Source organism: Abramis brama (genome assembly GCF_963993115.1).
Source record: "Abramis brama genome assembly, chromosome: 16".
In the NCBI taxonomy this organism is placed as follows: domain Eukaryota; kingdom Metazoa; phylum Chordata; class Actinopteri; order Cypriniformes; family Leuciscidae; genus Abramis; species Abramis brama.
In genome coordinates this window covers 23,420,214-23,441,558 of record NC_139978.1, presented here as the reverse complement: position 1 = coordinate 23,441,558, position 21,345 = coordinate 23,420,214, and the positions used below count along the sequence as shown (strand labels likewise).

The 21,345-nt window shown below is 36.2% G+C and overlaps 1 protein-coding gene across 1 annotated transcript; it reads left to right on the top strand.

The window, feature by feature from the left end:
* The first annotated feature begins 1,064 nt into the window (after positions 1 to 1,064).
* gnai3 (guanine nucleotide binding protein (G protein), alpha inhibiting activity polypeptide 3) lies at positions 1,065 to 21,226 on the top strand. The gene is made up of 9 exons (XM_084087333.1): positions 1,065 to 1,740; positions 12,740 to 12,782; positions 13,611 to 13,752; positions 14,362 to 14,519; positions 17,279 to 17,407; positions 17,487 to 17,616; positions 18,101 to 18,254; positions 19,156 to 19,366; positions 19,529 to 21,226. The coding sequence occupies exons 1-8, from the start codon at positions 1,623 to 1,625 to the stop codon at positions 19,344 to 19,346; spliced, it is 1,065 nt and encodes a 354-aa protein (XP_083943459.1). The 5' UTR covers positions 1,065 to 1,622; the 3' UTR covers positions 19,347 to 19,366; positions 19,529 to 21,226.
* The last annotated feature ends 119 nt before the right edge of the window (positions 21,227 to 21,345 follow it).

Sequence of the window (21,345 nt, the reverse complement as noted above, 5' to 3'; positions counted from 1 at the left end):
ATGAATAAAGCACATTTTGGGATATGCATCTGTGTAAAAGTATCAGTATATTGGATTTGATGCCAGCTATAGGAACATTCCTGTTCTTAAGTCCGAGATCCATAGTGAAACGAAACAAATCCAGACTCAGCTCAACTGTGATTTAGTGGCGGAACACAGGCTTTATTCTCAACCACTGTGGGACTTGGTGTTTCCATGGTAACTTATCCTCTGTGACATTTCTCTGGCTAAGGGAGTGCGTTCATGAGCAAAAGACCCTTATCATAACCTGCTGCATCATTTTACAAGCAAAAAGTTTGTTTCTCTCTCGGTAAACATGCACTGAGATGGCATGGTAGCCTAGTTTGTATTTAAAATGATAAAAAATTTAAACAAAAGTCTTAAAGTTAAACTATCCTGTTGATTACAATCAGTCCAGTTTTAAAAGGTCAATAGCTAAATAACTCAAATGTCCTGCAATACTTTATCTAATTCATTTTGCAGCGATTTTGCTAAAAGTCATTTCTGCGGGGGCACCCTTGCATCGAATATTATGTGTAGACTCTTGATCATGTCTTAGGGCTTGAAATTCTTAAAGGGATAGTTCACCCAAAAATGAAATTTTGTCATCATTTACTCACCCTCATGCTGTTCCAAACCTGTGTGCGTTTCTTTTTTTCTTCTTTTGAACACAAAATAAGATATTTTAAAGAATATTGGTTACCAGACATTGACTTCCCTAGTGTTTTTTCCTACTATGGAAGTCAATGGGTGCCGTTAACTGTCTGGTTACTCTAAAATATCTTCTTTTGTGTTCAACAGAAGAAACTTATACAGGTTTGGAACAACATAAAGGGTGTGTAAGTAATTACAACATTTTCAGTACACATTTTTACACACTATTAATCAAATCCTCGTTCAAGAACGATATAACAAATTAGCCTACATCATTCGAATCTGGCGCTCCGAGTTTCGTTTAAACTTAAAACTGAATCGTTTGTGAAATGGGCGTGTTCGTCCAGTAATCCCAACCAATAATATTTCTCCCTCACAAGTCGCAGTCGATTTCTGTTGGTTCGTGTGTCAGTCTAGGCGAGAAGGCAGGAAAGCAGTCACACGCTTCAAAGGGGAGAGACTTCTACGAACCAAACATTTGATTCAGTGCATATGGAAGTGAACCAGAACGATCCGTTCACTTCAAAGATTCGTTCAAAAACACCGAATCTTTAACAGCACCACTGTGATCCACTTCGAGACATTTATTGTTTTGGATAACGTTACAGTCTTGGATACCGTTTTTGCGAAAAAAAAAATTAAACTGGCGTTCAAAACAGACCGCAGAGCCTCATCGATGGAAACTTTTTAGTCACGGAAACATTATTCTTCTGTGTTTCTGGTTTTGGGTAACGTTACTTTGTGCTGTCCCAGCTAATGTAGTTGCAGCGGTCAAGTATATATTGATGTTATCAGAGCTGCCATTTAACATGTTTTAAAGGATCTGTTTTCATACGCTAGCAGCATCACGTGCAAACCTGCCAACGCCTTTTCTCGCTTTGGCTTCGTTATTCTTCAAGCTCTAGGATAATTACAACCGCGTTCAGTTTTAAAGGTGTTTATTAATTGTTTTATAAACGTTTTGCAAAATGGGTTGCACTTTAAGTGCTGAAGATAAAGAAGCGATGGAGAGGAGTAAGATGATTGATCGGAACCTGCAAAAGGACGGAGAGAAAGCATCCAGAGAAGTCAAACTACTGCTGCTCGGTATGATAAACTTTCATAATACCAGTATTCAATAATTCATGCTATGTTGCGAGTACAATGTGTATTTTTCCCCTGTTATATCTCTGTTTTAAGCGCTTTCGGAGCTTCAACTCGATTGTCTTAATGCTTTAAAGCTGTCCAAAAAGTGAAATGAACTTATCACTGCAAATATTCTCGGTAATATTACAAAGGCAGCAACAAAACTTTAAAAAATCAGCTTAAAAAGGTCGACAACCTGATGAATAGGCTATTAGGATTCAAAACTGTTTTCATGTGGACTAATAACAGTTGATTCAGAATGTGTTGTGTTTTTACTAGTCTTGGCTCAGTGTGCTGTCAAAACATGTTTCCCCGTGGAAATCCTCCCCCGGTGTCCTAAATCATCCATTGAGCATCACCTTTATTTAGGCTATTACCATATTTTACCTACACCATTTGGTTGCTCTGTATGACATAACCAAACCCACACTAACACACCCTGGAATCACGGCAGTGTGATGGAGGAAAATAGCGGAAAGTAATGGTGTGATTGTGGCAGTATTCCAACTATAAAAGGGTGATGGAATGCAGAAGATAATGGCTGTTTTTGACCATTAGAGTGACAAAATACTGGTGTTTTGTCTGTCTATTTGTTTTTGGATACTTTATTGGTAGCATGCTAATTTTCAGAGACAGAGCCACCCCATATATTTACAGAGCAGCGGCCGGTTGCATAAACATAGCCATAATGTTAAGACAGTGTCTTAAGTTTTAGTATGACCTACTAGCAGTTAGTCAGGGGCAGTCAGTCTTAGTTTTCGGTCTCAAAGTAGGCTTATCTACGTTTTTATGTAACTGATTTAAAAAAGCTATGAACCGTCTTAAAGAAAATAAATTGATGTCTAACTTGTAAGACTAGTCTTAGAGGTTTATGCAACCGGCCCCAGGTAGTCAGCTAGTGTACTGTAATATACTGTAGATGGTGCATAGTAATTAGACACAACTCTCTCAGATAACTAGACACAACTCTCTGATTATTTGTGGGTTGCTTTGGAGTTTGAATAAAAGTGCTAAAAGAAGTAATGTAAATATATATTCCAATGATGTAGAAAATGCCTTGTTGCTTTCAGCTGTTGACAGGTTGTTTCTCTTGAGTAAACCATTCTGGGATTTGTCAGAGGAGTGGTCAAATATGGAGTGACCTCTGTGATTTTTGTGTGGGAGGCAATTCCTTTGGACTGTGATATTCTTCTGCATGCAGATTCTCTGTCAAAACAGTAGAAAGTAGATTACACAATCAAAAGTTATGATCACTTTGTTTATTGGTGATATTGTCGAATTCATGTTTACATTTTTAAGTCACAAACAGATTAGATGATGACAAACAATATCCAAGACAGCATTCCTGTCAGAGGGTAAACATTTGTACAAGTATGGCAAGCAATTCTAACATTTAATCCTCAAAACCTACTAGTATCTATTTTCATGCTACTAGTACTTATTTTTTAGATACTAGTATGTATTCCATTAAGTACTAGTGCTTATTCTTTAGGTACTAGTGCCTATTCTTTAGATACTAGTACATTTTTAAAAGATACTAGTTCTTATTGTATTAGAGACTGGTACTCATTCATTTTACTAGTACCTATTAAATAGACACTAGGCTAGTACTTAATTAGATTCTAGTGCCTATTAAATTGGTACTAGTACTTATTTATTAGATACTAGTACTTATTTCAATAGTGACTAGTAACTAGGCTATTCTTTTGTTACTAGTAACTAGGGTTGGGTACCGAAACCAGACACCGATATGGAACCGGTACCTAATGGCTCGTTTCCACTGAGCAGTACGGTACGGTACGGGACAGTACGGTACGGTTCGGATCTGTTAACCATGATCTGGCTAGCGTTTCCACTGCCAACAGTACCCTTACTTGATATGCGTGGTGTTTCGATCGACGTCATTTTCGCGCGAACAAGAACATAGTAAACTACAATGGATGACATACAGCAGATCTTGTTCTTGCTCCTCGACATGTTTGTCACAAGAAGACAAGCGGCGACATTAGGCTTTTCTCAATATCAAGTACGCAAAGTTTGTACTTGCCATGTGCGACTTCTACATGCAAATGGTACAGCACGTTCTTAAAGCGTCGCTCTGCTACTCCGGTTATCTCTGTTACTCTGTATGTACATTTTAAGCAACAATAAAACGAAATATGTTATAAAACACCACTCTGCCTCTTTTCGTTTTCATTTAAATAAATTAAACATTATAGGGACACAAATGTGGTTCATGCGCAACGCATATTGATTATTCACTGCACGTTATTCGTTATTCTATTTATAACAAAACGAAATTTAAAACACAACCCTAACGTTACCTCTTTTCGTTTAAATAAAAAAAAATTAAACATATTTCAGGCAATATATGCATTTGTACAAATGTTGCAATAAACATCAGTGATAATCTTGTAATAAAAAAATGACAAGAAACCATATTTCTTTTTGTAAAATTTCAGTTTTATCAATAATAGCCAATATAAAAGTTTAAGTAAAAGGTACAAGAAGCTATACAATAAGACATAAAGCAAACAATTCAGTCAAATATCCAAATGCAGTGCTCTAGTCTAACATTACAACAACAGTAAAGTTAAATACAAATAGCCTATAACGCCCGTTAGGTCTACACAAGACGAATTATATCTCATGTTTAACCACTACCGTCAGCGGCGAACGTCAGAAGAACTAGCCGAGGAAAGGCTCATCCAGCCGGGAAACATGAGCGCCGAGCGCCCGCTGACCGCATGGATCTCACAACCGGGGGAAAAAAAATCATCTTTATAAATAAACCACAGATTTGAGCTTTAAACAACTACATTCTTGCCTGAAAAACTCTTAAAATTACATTTCGTCATACAGTAACAGTAGTATTATAAACTGTATATTAAAAAATGGCGCTTTTTATGTTGTCATTCCCCTTGTGGCACGCGCAAGTGATGATTCCCTGTCAACCAATCAACGTCCTGCAGTGAGTCTAGCTCCACCTTTTAGTACCGTTCCACTGTGCTAGGTACCCCAATGGAAGGGTACCTAAAAAGTGGTACGGTACGGTTCGGCATTTTGGTACCATTCACAACTTTTGATAGTGGAAACGCAAATAAATGCGTACCGTTCCGTACCGTACCGTACCGCTCAGTGGAAACGAGCCATTAGTAACCGGTATGTAACCGGACCGAATCAAAATGTAGATTTCGGTGCCTCATTTCGGTGCCACTTAAATACCTCAGCTGTCTTTTGAAATATTTGCCCTCTGGTTCTCCGAAACGGACGTAAAAAGCATCATCACCGCATGTGATCGCTAGTTAACCCTTTGACGCGTACGATCGTTCACACCGGTGTGATTAGAACGTTCAGATCGCATGATCATCATCAACTTCTAAATTCAAATTTAGTGTTGGCTGGCGCTGAGCCAGAGACAGACGCTCTCAGCGCTGTCATATTATATCACAACTATTCAGTGTTTTCAACCACATAAGGTTTATTTTAGTTTTCAGACATTTAAATACACATAAGTACTAGCAAAACAACATTTATAGTTTGTAAAATACACACTGATGTCTATGGAAGTGGCAATAACAATCCTTTCAATTATAAATGGATGACGTGTTTAGACACACATTGTGTAGGTAACTATAAAATTTACTCTGTTCTTCTCACACTTCACAGCCACTTACTTTAATGTATTTTGGGAGAAGTGGATGAATTGATGTGTTGTAGGCCTAAATCTGACAGATTCAATTCTCTGAACTGCAGTGCGTACTAACATGGCGCCCATTGTGCGTTATAGATCAACTAACATGAATCATGATCATTATAAAGGTTTCTTAAATGACAAAACACATTCACTTACATGTATTTAAGAATAAAAATATCAGCCAAGGACTGACTGACATGTAACGCAACCAATCACTGTTCGTTTTGTTCCGTTTCATGTTTAGTGTGAAAATGTAAAGTCGATGTCCATACAATAACAGACTGGCGTACATCTAATAAATTATTAATTCAATAACGTTGTGCAAGTTTACTGCAACAATAGAGCCGCGAACCTCACGTACTTTTGAAAATCCAGCCTTCAGTTGATCCTGATGAGCGCTCATTGTCACAGTTGTAAATGACGGCATTCTTCCACGAGGGGTTTCGCGTCACAGTATTTAAGGTGATGCGTTCTAAAATAACGCTCACCTTGTACAGCAGGACATGCAATAGGCTAAGTCAGGAGAGGTGTCGTATTTGGCCAGAGAAGGCAAAAAATGTGAAAAGAATTGCTGAAATTTAAAGCTGGTTTTTAGCATACCGAATACAGACTACTTTGCTGTTATTAGTACTGTAGTGTTATTTAGTGTTTAATTATTGTATTTGGGTTAGGTGGCTTAGGTTCTATTGTGAATTTGTTATGTAAATTTATTTTGTTTAGACTACTTATATTTATATATTTACACTACAATTTTAATATATTCAATTGTAAGAATTTTTTTATTATTTTTTTCAATAAAAAAGCCGTTATTTAATGTCATTCACCATCGTTTTGAGGCTCTCTTTTTTTAAAGTATCGGTTCAGGCACCGTTTAGGCACCGGTACCGTTTTAAAAGTATCGATTTGGCACCAGTATCGAAAAAACCCCAAATGATACCCAACCCTACTAGTAACACATTTAACATTTTTGCCATTGATTTCTATGGGGATCTGTCATTCTGATATCAACTATTCAGTTCTGACTAGTATGTATTCCAATTGTGACTAGTACGTATTTATTAGATACTAGGCCTAGTAGTTATTCATTAAGTACTAGTATATATTTTTTAGATACTAGTACCTATTACTAGATACTGGAACTTATTCATTAGCTACTATAACTTATTCAATAGATACTAGTAGTACCTATTAAATATATACTAGTTCCTATTAAATAGATACTAGTACTTATTAATTAGCTACTAGTACTTATTCAATAGATACTAGTACCTATTTATTAGATAATAGTATTTATTCCAAATGTTACTTGTAAGATTTTTTATTTTACTAGTAAGATTTTTAATTGAACTCTAGTTTTAATTGAATTAGTGTCTAATAAATAAGTACTAGTACTTAACGAATAACTACTAGTATCTATTAAATAGGTACTAGTATCGAATGAAAAGTAATTGTATATTGGAATAATTACTAGTCATAAATTAATAGATGATATCAAAACAGAATAGCTACTAGTATCTATTAATTTGCAGATATCTTCAACCTCATAAGGAGCTAGTAAGATAATATTAAGAGATATCTTCTTTTAACAGATCATTACATAATCATGAGTATACTCTCAACCATCCAATCAGAGTTCATATGGTAATGCAGGCTAAACTAAAACTATAGAAGATGGATTTTTCATAAGTAACCAACTTTGTTGGTTTATCTAGCTAATTGGTTAGCATGAACGCAAGGAAAGATATGTTTAATATGATATTTATTGTTTTGAATGTACAGTAGGCTATAATAAAGACTTAACTGCCAATAATAAAATTCAAACAACAGTTAAGTAGATCCAAAAACCTGTTCATACCCACCAGCCAAACAACCACACTATCCAGAGATTGGGATTTTTGGAGAGCATTCATAATTCCTTACAATCAGAAATTCGGAATATTAATCTGAGTCTGAGAATGATTATATATGCACTAGGCTATATTACATATGCCTATTAATAATTTTTTACTCAAATACCATTAAAAAGGTAGGCTATTATTATATTGTTATTATAAAAACGGCCTTGTGCAATTCAGTCCGTTTTGTGTGTCATCTCTCTTTGATATGTTGTTGGTTCATTAATATTCAACATATTATCTGCATACTTATTATTTAAATAGTACTAGTATCTATTAAGGTAAGGATATCTTTGATCTAAAATGTTACTAGTACCTAAAAAATAAGCACTAGCCTAGTTCTAGTTTTTCTTAACAAGTTAGGTATAATTAAATACTAGACACTATTGGAATAAGTACTAGTATCTAATAAATAAGAACTAGTACCTAAAGAATAAGCACTAGTATCAAACGGATAGGCACTAGTACCTAAAAAAAAAAAAAGCACTTGTAGCTAATGAATTACTACTAGTACTTAATGGAATAGATACTAGTATCTAAAAAATAAGTACTAGTAGCATGAAAATGGATACTAGTAGGTTTTAAGGATTAAATGTTAATGGCTTGCCATATACAAGTCTTTGTGTGCATGAAAATCATCTTTTTTTTTGTCTCTTTTTTTTTCTCAAGTTATGTAACCCTTCTCCTCTTGGCATTTAATTCGTGCATTGGGGCATGTTAGGGGGTTTGGCTTTTTACTCTGAATGCAGAAACCCACAGTATACTGGAAGTGGGGCAAGCATTTCAATGAGCCGAATATTACATGCTCCGTTAAACTCAGAATGGAGTTCATAAATAAAAGCCGTTATGAAAGAACTGTCTAAGGACGGCGAGTTCTGAGAGTCGTCCTGAATTACCAAATCATTTTTATTTGCTCTCGCTGTTTTAATACTGCTGGCCAGTTTAGACAGCATGGCTACATCCCTGTTGGCAAGAGGATTGCAACTGTCTAACAGAGTTGACTATGGCTGAGTTGTAATTAGCACTGCACAATGAGCTCTTAGCTTAATCACATTGTGAGAACTCACTTGTGGATTTTTCTTTGTGTTCATTGTGGCTTTCCTGACATCAGCAGATTCAGGGGCATTAGGCTATGATGACTATACTATTGTTTCTAGCTGAACTGCAATTCAAGTGGTCTGTTTAAAGGGATACTACACCCAGAAATGAAAAATCGGTCATAATTTTCTCGCCTTTATATCATTCCAAACCTGTCTGACTTACTTCTGCGAAACACAAAACAAGAAGATATTATGATGAAGAAAATTAGGAACCAAACTACATTGGAGGCTATCGACTTAAATGGATACATTTCTTAAAATAGCTTATTTTATATTCCACTGTTGTTCATCTCTTTCTATTCCACACAACTGAGTATATCAGCGTTGTTATCGTTAACTAGAACTAAAAATTGTTTCACTGAAAATTGTCTAAATAAAATATAAATATTAGATGAAAATCCTTTGAAACTTCAAAATGTAACAAAAATTTAAAATCTTTAATTGGCAACTAACTGAAATAAAATATGATGAACACAGGTACTTGTACTTGTCACTGTAATGAACGTGCATGATGAAAGGAATAGGGAACAAAAAAAGTATTTATTAAATCTACACAAAACACTTCTAGAACACAAATCTACACAAACAACCACTTTTAACTTAGACAATGACGGACAAATGAACTGACAGAACTCAGGGTTTAAATGGACAGGGAGAGTAATCAAAATAAGTATGAACAGGTGATATAAATCAGCAACTAATTAAGGCACAAAGAACACAGGCAAGCCAGAACAGGAAACACAGTGAAAAACAAAACTAAAACAGAACATACATGTTACATAGTCCCCGGTTTCAGGAAGGTACGGCTTTGGAGGAGGACGAGGGGCTGGCGAAGTGCAGGACACCGGAGGAGATGACAGAAGGAGAGGTCAGGGTGGCGATGACGTTGGGAGTAACCAGGAACATTAGTAGTCAGACAGGAACCCAGTGCGCAGCCAGGACGATGGCCCCCGGCAGAGTCGAGGGAGGAAGGAGCCATGGAGGAGATTTGGCTGTCGACACCAGGGGCACGATGGACGGAGATGGAGCTGATAGAGGGATGGAGCCATTGGAGGGATGAAGTGTAGCGTAAGGCCCGTAAGTCTGTGGCGCAGGCAGAGTGATGTCTGACCAAGGCTGACCCGGAGGGACAAGGGAGCCTGGTGGAGCCATAAGGATGTTGGTCCCAGGTGGAGCCAAGGGAGTTGGAAGTTGGAATTTCCGTGCATCGGGGTGATGGCTGGCTGGGCTTTGGGTCAAGAGTGGGGCTGGTGATGTCCTCCGCTGGGCAGATGGTTAACGCCGATGCGTTCACCAGAACCCACTCCACAAACATGGATAAATCCTCTTGAGGACCATTCTATGGGAGGCATGCCTTGGACAACTCGCTGAGTGGTCCGGATAGGGAGTTCGGCACGCCAGATTAAAAAAAAACTCTAGTGTGGTCCTCCAGGGAATGGTCCTTCTGCTCTGGGTTGGACAGCAGGTAGGTCTATATGCGAGGGTAGAAAGGGAAAAAGAAAGAAAAACGTTTCTTAGGGTCCGGAATTCTGTCACAAATGGCTGTATTGAACGCGCACAAAGAAAGGAATAGGGAACAAAAACGGTCCCTATTAAATTTGCAAACAACTACATTAAACTTAGCCGATACCGGACAAATGAACTGACAGCACAGGCAAACCAGAACAGGAAACAGTGAAAACTAAACTAAAACAGAATATATATGTTACAGTACTACAATTACTCTAAAAACTGATCTAAAAAATAAAGTAAAGCTGAAAATATAAAAATAAAAGCTTAATCAAATATTAATTGTACTAAAATAGTATAAATAGTACTAAAATAATCCTGTTATATATTATCTTATTCATTTTGTTTCACATGTGTGCTGTACATTTTCACTGGTTATAGGAATAGTTCACCCATGACAATTATGTATGCTGTTGTGTTGAATGAACACTGCAAACATTTAGAAACGTGTTGTCTTTATAATAGCACACTTAATATTAATATTTTTGTCACAAAGTGTATTTGGGTTTTTATATGTGAAAATATGTACTTGCCTTTATATTTTAGGAAGCGGTCTCTCAAAAGGTCACACGGGTCACTGTAAAGGTTCCTGTTTGAAAAAGAGCTGTGTGAAGATTTAAATGTATATCCTTTTGTTTTCCACAGAAACAATGAGGTTGAGTAAAGGCAAATGACAGGCTTTAAATTTTTTGGTGTGAACTCTCTCTTAAACAACTGTTAGTTTCTAAAAGAAACGTTTTGCTTGTCAACTGAGGGAAGACGTCTTAATGTAAAATTAGTTTCTGTTTGATAACACTATGATTATCCCACTGGAGGATATTGCTCAGTAGGGGGTTTGGCATCTGGTGTCTGTCTGCTCACAGCTCTATGTGAACCTGCACTGTTGAAAAAGCTAAAGGAAAATAAAGCTGGGGTTGATAATTGTAGTGATCTTAACCACACTGCACATGCCACTGCAACTAACTACTGTATATAATTACAGCAGGAGTGAGCTATTCACACACCCATTCAAAGCATTCACAGATGTGTATGTGGAGATTTTGTGGCTGTGCTGCACAGTCCTGCCTGCAAGACCTGATGCTCGGACAGAATCCAGAACGTGTGTGAGTTAGCTAGTTAGATTGTTAGCTTAGTGATAAAACCACACAATGGTTGCCGATATGAGCCCAACATCATTTGCTCATGGTTTTGGACTTTATTTATATATTTATTTATTTATTTATTTGAACTAAATTGGCGGTTTAATTTATTATGCAATATATATGTGAAATTAAACAATGTTTTTATAAGGTACCGTTTTTTTTTTTTTGCAATTATAAATAGTACAATTTAAATATGATTTTTGTCCTTTAGGTTTTGATCTAATTTTATGATGCTGTCTAAATCTATGATGCTGTCATTATATTGCTGACTCTACTTATGTTAATGAGAGAAGTAACAATGTCAGATTCATGAGATTTTGCAGTTCTCTTTAGGAATTATTTGATCCAGTTCATAATATTAACCCAATTTTAATGATTTGTGTAGAAATTCGGCTTTTTTGGGTGAACTACTCCTTTAAAAACCCCAGATTCGGCTTGCTTAACTGATCACTGTTGGAAAGGTCAATAGGTTTGCATGTTCTCTATCTGTTTGGAAAGTCCAGGGCTGGATTTCTCTCAGCCATTGATAACTCATTGTGCTTTTACTTGTGCCAAGACCTCATCAAACGTGGCAGGACGTTTTGGCCGTCCCACTCTCGGCTGCAGCATGCCTGCGGTTCAAGACGCTCAGAAGAAATTTTTCACATGATTCTCTAGCCCCAAAGACCCACAGTTATTCCCTCGCCCTGCCAAAAAATTTGAGCTAATAGGGCAGCAATCCACACCTCAGAAGCAGAAAATTATTGATCTAACCCTTGATGCATCTTACAGTAGATTTGCTGCATGTAACCACCAGCACAAATGATCCTGAAGATTGAACAATTGACCAAGTGGGCTGAATTTTTTCCTCTGTCTTTTTCCTTTTTAATTCATTGTGATTCTTTTATTGTACGGTACTTTGGTCAACCTCAGTTGTGTTGCTTTTTAAAACAACATTGATTGATTGATTGATTGATTGATTGATTGAATTTTTCACCAGAATGGCAAGCCAAAGAATATATGAAGTTCAACGGGTAACCTCGGGTATCTCTGGTAATGGAAAAGTATTTTGTAGGGGACAGAATCTGTTACTCCATATCTAAAATGTGTTAAAAACATCATGCAATATCTGCCAATTTGCATAAAAACGTGAAATATGTTCTATTCATTCCTGTTATTCATTTCACTCGTCAATTGAGAATTATAGTTAAGCATTGGATTATGTACACACCATGCGTCCACTGGCCTGTTTGCTCATGTTTGTACAAACATCTTTTTCTGGTGTGTTGGTTAATAAGCCATCCAAGTGAGTCATTTGACTTGTTTATAAAAAGCTCACATATCGTAGCTCCTGCTGTCCTAACAAACACTTTGGCTGGGGGAACTAACATCAGATGAACCTTTCATCTTCAGGGCATTTAATCTCACCGTATGGCAAGCGCAACCCGAAATAGAGAGCTCATTCTGCAGCTCATGCTGGGCTTGTGATGTGGGAGGCAGAGGTTGAAAGCTTCTATTCATCTAATGCAGACCTTCTCCTGAGCGTGTGATGTTTGGGGTCAGGCGAATAGACTGCATTTATCGATTTGCCATATCAACCTCATCAACCACGTTCTGTGTTTTTTTGTCCTCTTTTAGGTGCTGGGGAATCAGGGAAGAGTACAATAGTTAAGCAAATGAAGTGAGTGTTTTGATTATTATTATTATTTTTAATCTTTTTTTTTATTTATCCATTTTTGTTTTTGTTGTGCAAAACCTCTCAAAAAAAAAAAAAAAGGAACTGAGCAGACCCTTCGGGCACCATGATAATAGTGGTAGATTAGATAATTTCATATATATATGTACATGTATGTGTATGTGTATGTGTATATGTATATGTATATATATATATATATATATATATATATATATATATATATATATATACACACGTGTATATGTGTGTGTGTGTTATTATATTAATATTGTAATGTTTTAAATTATATTCTTTTATACTATACATACATTTATGTTTATATAAATTATATAGAGATTATTGTATGTTCTTATATATTCTTGTATATATATATAATCCAAATACATTGAAAATCAGTGTGTATAATACATATTTTATATGAAAATTTGTAAATAAATGAATGGTTATATGGCCATTCAAGCAATCACATGTATTTTTATTTGCTTTCTGTACTAAATATTTTGGTTTGTGGATGACCAACATCAGAACAGCCTAGAGCAGGGATGGGCAACTTCAGTCCTGGAGGGCCACTGTCCTGCAGAGTTTAGCTCCAACCCTAATTAAACACACCTGAACAAGCTAATCAATGTTTTCAGGATTACTAGAAAAGAGTTTTTGCCAGGGTTGGAGCTAAACTCTGCAGGACAGTGGCCCTCCAGGACCGAAGTTGCCCATCCCTGGCCTAGAGGGAACATTGCTGGCAGTTATCATTGGATTTTGTTGATTTTAATGCGCAGTAGATGTAGTTATCCTATTGGATTTGTTTTATTTCAGGATCATTCATGAAGATGGTTACTCAGATGAGGAGTGCAAGCAGTATAAAGTCGTGGTTTACAGCAACACTATCCAGTCCATCATTGCCATTATCAGGGCCATGGGCCGTTTAAAGATCGACTTTGGGGACTCTGCAAGAGCGGTAAGACACACAAATAAAAAATGCACGCAGAATTACCCATAAACAATAATTTATTACTTCTCTTGTCTTGACTGCATAGTTATGGAATTTGAGTACAACAATGTTTACAAAATTCACCCTCGGGACAACTCAAACTGAGTTTAGTTCTTCTTTTCAGCCTTCCCAGGACAAAAGTATTTCAATCATTTATAATATATGCTCTGAAGTGAACCACCATAATTGGTCACAATATCTCAATACAGAAAGAATCTACTGATGTTTTCCCTCTTTGGAATCTACTGAGGATTCCCCTGTTTTTTACCAAATTAACACAAGGAAGAATGATATTTAATTATTTATATGCAGCAATATACGTGGTAATATACAGCAATATTTAAAAAAATATATATATTATTTCTAATTCCTGTCATACGAAAACAAACATGCAACACACCTCGTGTAGCTTGATTCATGAGCTTATGAGGTATGTTGTAATGAATCGGTCAAAAAGAATTCATCAGTCAAAAGAATTATGAGTAACAAACTCCATATTCAAAATTGAAATGGACTGACAGCTTATAGTATCATTAAAGGAGACCAGTTTTCAGATTTTGTTCTGTTTAACATCAGGATGACGCTCGTCAGCTTTTCGTCCTCGCGGGCACTGCAGAAGAAGGGGTCATGACCCCTGAGCTCTCTGGGGTCATCCGCCAGCTGTGGAAGGATGAGGGAGTGCAGACGTGTTTCATCAGATCACGAGAGTATCAACTCAATGATTCAGCAGCATAGTAAGTGCACTTTCACTTTTTTCACAAGCTATTCTGTGGGGCCTAGCAGAGTGACCACAGATGCAGTTCATCACGATAACATGTTTGACATCCAGAACATGTCTAAATAATATATAAATAAACAGATTTTTTGTTTGTGCTATGTTTCTATCAAATAAATGTTGTTGGTTTGATATTTTGTTGTATAATGCAGTAACATTCATAAACATTTAAGTGTCCAAATACTTTTATAAATTTTAGTATACAATAATTTGAACAGAACATGCCAGTGTTTATTTTGGCTTATAATTTTAGATAGTAATTTTGCAAATATTGTTTTTACTTACAAAACCTTTGGTTTATTGTACCATCATTTGTCTCCACAGAATCATCATGCTTTTGTTTGAAGTGTTTGATGTGCAATAAATCAGGTTTTGTTTTCCTAAATGGGGAAGGTTCAGGTTGAGGCAGAGTTGTACAGCTGAGGCACAGTTCCTTTAGCCTTGTGCAGACCTGTTTAACATTTTTTTTTACCTGGTAGATTCCAGCTCTTTTACTGTGGGGAAATTTGTGGCTTTCTGAATTGCATTGCACAACTTTTTTTCCCCTCACAGATTTTTTCCATGGTACCGTCATTCTTTCACTCTGTTTTCAGCTTTGGTAGCCACTAAGAATTTTTCCAGTAATAATAATCTAGAGCAAACTTCTCTCCTCTCAGTGAACTCATGCGCTCATGCATTGAAACTATAGAACCAAATCTTCCAATGAGAAAGACGTTTTATGCTGTATTATGGCAGAATCAGAGTGGATGGGTCGTTTGATGGATACATCTTTATAGTGTTGTCACGATACCAAAATTATTGTTTCGATACCGATACCAAGTCAAGTATTGCGATTTCGATACTTTTCCTGAAAAGGGAGAAACACTCTCAAATATCATTGCTGTGCTTTATTTTAAAACCGGGACAATATTCTAATCATATAACACACTAATAAATAAACATATGAACAGCAGATATATTAAACATTTGAACAAAATATGAAATATACAAATATAAAAAATAAATTAGAGCAATGACATTCAAGGTAATTTTTTTTTTATAAATTTAGCAGCATTATCTCATTTATCATAAGAAACATAAGAGCTTTATCTTGATTCTAAACTTTGGATAAAAATATGAACAGCGATTATATTAAACAATGTTTAATATTGGTAACATATGATAAGCCTCATTAGTGATATATTTGACATGTGGGGAGAGAGTTGTGGAAGGCCTATGCTTCATGTTAAACATAAATGTACAGCAGCAAAGACAACGTCGGCAGTGTTGACGGCAAAATAGGCTACAGAATAATTCGTTCTGTATTGAGAGGTGCAATATTTGAAAATCGATAATATTTTTTTTAAATTACATTTATTGTATTTATGTCAAAACTTTCAAACATCAAAATGTCATTTATTAATATGCATTTGTGTCAAAATGACATAGAAACATCTTTTCCTATTCTATTTTGCCTGGAAACGCTTCCAACACGCTTGCGTGTCGCGTGAAAAATAGGCGTCGGTTCTATTTCTAGCATGCACGCGTTTTCCGCGCGTCTCGAGCTGCGCCCAGACGCGTGTGTCACGCAGGCAGTTAACATGGGAGCCGAAATAAAAACGGACACGACACGCAGCCAGTGTGTCGCCGGCCTTACAAATCTGGAACGCGGTCATTCTTAGAAGTATCGATACTAATAAATTAAGGAATCGTGACGTTTTTAATTTCCGTTTTTTTTAATTATCGGTGCACCGTGCAACAGAGCAAGGTAGGCAACGTACTTCCATATGTCACTCCTCACGTCATCTTTTTCTACGAGTCGTGGACCACTTGTGCTCGCACATGCAGCCATCTCGCTGTAGTGTTTTGTCACATGACACTGACAGCGGCAGGTTCTTTGCTGCGTGCGTCAGGAAAAAAACACAGACGTCCATAGGGAGGCGTTTTTTTTTTTTTAAGTATCGATACTGATCAATTTAGGTATCGTGACGTTTTTAATTTCCGAGTATCGCAATACTTTTGAAGTATCGGTACACCGTGCAACACTACATCTTTATTTTAGCCACAGGCCTGTACTGCCGTCTCTCTCTCTCTCTCTCTCTCTCTCTCTCTCTAATCACATGTATTTTTATTTGCTTTCTGTACTGAATATTTTGGTTTGTGGATGACCAACATCAGAATCAGAACAGCCTAGAGGGAACATTGCTGGCAGTTATCATTGGATTTTGTTGATTTAAATGTTTTGTTTTTGCGCAGTAGATGTAGTTATCCTATCGGATTTGTTTTACTTCAGGATCATTCATGAAGATGGTTACTCAGATGAGGAGTGCAAGCAGTATAAAGTCGTGGTTTACAGCAACACTATCCAGTCCATCATTGCCATTATCAGGGCCATGGGCCGTTTAAAGATCGACTTTAAAGCTTCATGTCACATATTCTGTTGAATAATGATATCAGTGATGCTTGTCAGCTCAAAAAGATAAAAGTATAATAAAATAAAAGTATGTGTGCAGGTCTCAGAACAGGTGCATCCTTTTTAAATGTGTTCCAGCTACTGAGACTCTTATACAGTACATACTGTACATTTTACGTAGATCCTGCATTTGGGAGTATTAAGAATCTAAAGAGAAATGTGGGGATTTTAAAATGTCCTTCTAAATGCTCTTTAAACCATCCTGACATATTGTTTTGTAAGTGGTTTCACTCAAAAATGCTCACTATGGTTTGTCTCTTGTCCAGCTATCTGAATGACCTGGATAGGATATCCCAGCCCACCTACATGCCCACTCAACAAGATGTGCTGAGAACTCGGGTCAAGACCACTGGCATTGTAGAAACACACTTCACCTTCAAAGAGCTCTACTTCAAGTAAGTGTCGTCTCTCTCTCTGTCTCTCTGTCTCTGTCTCATGGCCTGATCACAGTGTTTACTGCTTGTATCCAAACAGGATGTTTGATGTTGGTGGTCAGCGTTCAGAGCGGAAGAAATGGATTCATTGTTTTGAAGGCGTCACTGCCATTATCTTCTGTGTGGCGCTCAGCGACTATGACCTGGTCCTAGCTGAAGATGAAGAGATGGTGAGTTTCCTTCCCACGGCGATCCCACAGCTAAATCAGAATGGCACACTAGTCTGTTAGCAAGATCACATGACCAATTCAAAGACACATTTGATATGACGGATTAATGCAAATATGGTAAAAGATGATAATCAGTGAGAAAAGCTACTAGCAGAACTCAGTATTTTATTTATTTCTCCATAGCCACCACAGGGGATGTTCCGTTTGTCCTGGTTGTGTTAAAGTGATTTTCTCTTAGCTCATGGAAAACCCACATAGTTTCCTCACGAGACCCAATTTCTTAAAATACACTATTTTTCCATAAAAGGATGATTTTAGGTTGCATATTGACTTTCAGCGGAACTAAATGCACATTATAGAATTAAATAACCCTTAATTCCGTCACGGCACTGAGCATTTTTTAATGCAAATCTCAAATGTCTGATCAAATGTTAAACAGATAAATGAGTCTCTGAGCAATATGTTGATCGTGATGTGTCCACAGAACCGAATGCATGAGAGCATGAAGCTTTTTGACAGCATCTGCAACAACAAGTGGTTCACAGACACATCCATCATCCTCTTCCTCAATAAGAAGGATCTGTTCGAAGAGAAGATCAAGAGAAGTCCACTCACGATATGCTACCCAGAATACTCTGGTGAGATTAAATAAAGTATTGAAATATTATACTTATGATTGTTAAGTGGCTTAAATAACATTACATGTAAACTCACAGCTAAATGTATATGTGGTGAAGGATGATGCCACTAATAGGACCATATATTCAACAATTGTTGTATTACTAACTTGTTTTAGATGGTCCTTAAAAACTATTTAAATCACGTCTAAATTAAATCAAACTTCAGATAATCAGTAAATCATATATTTACTCAAGCATCATTATATTGGTAGAGCCTTTAGGGCAAACTACAGAGTGGATGAAGTATTGCTTGTTTATAAAAAGTTATATAAATGAAGAAGGGACTACATGAGGTTAAGTTTGAACAGCCTATCAGATGAGGGGAAGCACTGTGGAAAAAAACCTCTGTTTTGTGTCTGCTAGTTATCATCCTTCAGGGCCGGGTGAAAGTTGAGTCTTGCCGGTTTGGAGAGGTTTTAGTGCCTCTCTCTGTCTTTATTTTTAAAACATAGTACATTTATAGTTGTTGGCTTGTCCTTAGTGTATTCCATTGAAATCAGTCATGGATGAATTGTGGCACAATATATTTGGCCAATGGGCTGGACCATTATAGAAAACTTGAATTAGTCTTGTTTTTCATACTGGACTAAAAAGCTTTAATTTACTCCTCCAAAAATACTTGAGTATTTTTATATTGTGCCCCGACTAATCATCTTCTGCCTTGTTCATTGATGTGACATTCTCCATATTCCTAGTTGTTGGAGTAACGTTAAGAAATCTTTCTATGTTTAATACATGTTAAAATGTAATTTGTTTGATAAAAATATTCATTTATTTGCCAAAAAAAAAAAAAATCTTCATTTGAACAGCAGTGTTAATCACACAAATCTTAAACTCACATTTGTCTTGTGATGCTCAGGAACGGATGCATATGAGGAAGCAGCGGCCTACATCCAGTGCCAGTTTGAGGATCTGAACAAAAGAAAGGACACAAAGGAGATCTACACACACTTCACCTGTGCCACAGACACCAAGAACGTACAGTTTGTGTTTGATTCAGTCACTGATGTCATCATCAAGAATAACCTCATAGAGTGTGGCCTCTATTGAAGCATCATCTGTGTGCTAAGGTAAGGATTCAGTAAGTGCTTTGCACTTATTTTTTCCTAAATTTAGTACCATACATTTGGAAATACCACAGACCCCTGGTGACCTTAAAAAAAACATGAAATGTGTTTACCCGAAATGTTTTTTTATATTTAATAATATTAAGACTTTTTTTTTATTTACAGTTGTTGACGGAAGATTTCAGAGCTTCACTGGCTGGTTGTCCCTAGTTTTGTCCGTTTCCTCTGACAGCGGATGAGCGAGAGAGAGACTGCCACCCCGCTGCATGCACCCTTCACACTAAATGCGGTACCTATGACCATGAACAGGATTTTTGAGACTATTTTATTTCCCCTTATTCCTTTTTTTTCATAATGACAGTCTGTGATGGTCTATTTCTTTGCCACTTACTTTTAGTCTTTATTTTATTGCCAATTTTCCTCTATAGGTATTACATGACACACCACTATGCATAGATCAAAATACACAATGTACGATATCATGTGACTATATGCCAACAAGATTTCTGTCTTGTGTGCTATTAATAACAGTGTATCAGTTCTTATGGGAAAGAAAGTTTTTCATAGTGATTATTTCACTAATTTATGAATTATTTAGGTCCGTCTTTAAGCCTTTATTTGCAAACATAGCAGAATTTCTAAGAATTAAGTCGCTATGATGATTGAAACTTTGTTATATTATTGTTGTAACTTTAGTAATTCACAGCCCAAACACACAGCTACAGGAACACTTTTATTTTATTTTATTTTTTTACTAATTATTAGATATGAATCACTTTATATAACACACTTTATATAACACACTATTTTTGTATTTCTTGAGAACCTGTAAAGGTGTGAACAAAATCTTTTCTCACAGATACATTTCTGAATGGTGCGAAATAACTCTGTTTGGTAAAGAGCACTTGGGAACAAATGCCATGAAAACAGAGCATGATGGCCGGATTTGCATTCGTGTCTTGGAGTACAGCCTTTTCTAAGACTTGTTTGATGTGCTTTTGTTTAATCCTGTGGATTTTAGTATTTTTTTTTTTAAACAAACTGACACAATGTGATCTGGTTTGTAATACCTGTGTTTAATATGAAAAGGGTTTCCATTGATTTAAGACTAATGTCTATTACATCTTGAACATGCCAAATAGCCAGAGTCACTATAATATTTGCAAGACGGCCATTATCCATATATTCCAATACTGGTACATTGATGTACTCAACGAATTAGTCTGAATTCATTCAACAATCTGTGGTTTCCTTTTTATATCACTGTTGCTTTATTTTAACTATTTTAAACATAAAAAGTGCAAATGAACAACTAACGGTAATGATAGCACTGAATCACTAATATGCTATAAACTTGGTTTGTTTAGTTTCTGAACGCATTGGGTATTATTTAAAAAAGTTTTTGCTTAACAGTTGTTAACGGTCAGTACCATGTCACCAATTGCTGCAGTTTTGAGAAAATACATATGCAAACCTTTGTTTAAGGAAACCTATATACATAATCATGATCAGAAATTTACTTTAACAACCATCAGTTGAAAATAATCTATTTTTTGAAACAATGGATCAAAGAATATTTGATAAATTTAGTCTTCAAACGGCGAAGACAAATATACCAATTTTTTTACACTAAGAATCATACCTAAATGTATTTTACCATTTGTCTTATTTTAATGAGATCGTGTATCTGATTTAATATTGTGCAATTGCCAATGTTGGCTGTTTTATTTCCTACTATTCCAGTTGTTTTTCTGATTGTGCCTGTGGCTCTGAATGTGTATTTATGTGTAGTGTCACCATTGTTGGATATCTTTACTAATTTTAGCTGTCTTTTTTTAATATATAATGCTCTTAGCAAAAAGAGTGTTTTGTATTGTGGTTCATTCAAAATTAGATCTGACATAGAGGGTCAGTGTTTGAAAATCCCAATTAATACAATGTAAGGGGGCTCTTTCGTGAAAGTAATTAATTACTATGGTGCT

What these genes read in the sequence shown, in the direction of transcription:
- gnai3 (XM_084087333.1), top strand. Translation starts at nt 1,623, where the DNA reads ATGGGTTGCACTTTAAGTGCTGAAGATAAAGAAGCGATGGAGAGGAGT. An exon ending in AGTCAAACTACTGCTGCTCG is followed by an intron (nt 1,741 to 12,739) that starts GTATGATAAACT and finishes GTCCTCTTTTAG; the next exon opens with GTGCTGGGGAATCAGGGAAG. An exon ending in ATGCTACCCAGAATACTCTG is followed by an intron (nt 18,255 to 19,155) that starts GTGAGATTAAAT and finishes TGTGATGCTCAG; the next exon opens with GAACGGATGCATATGAGGAA.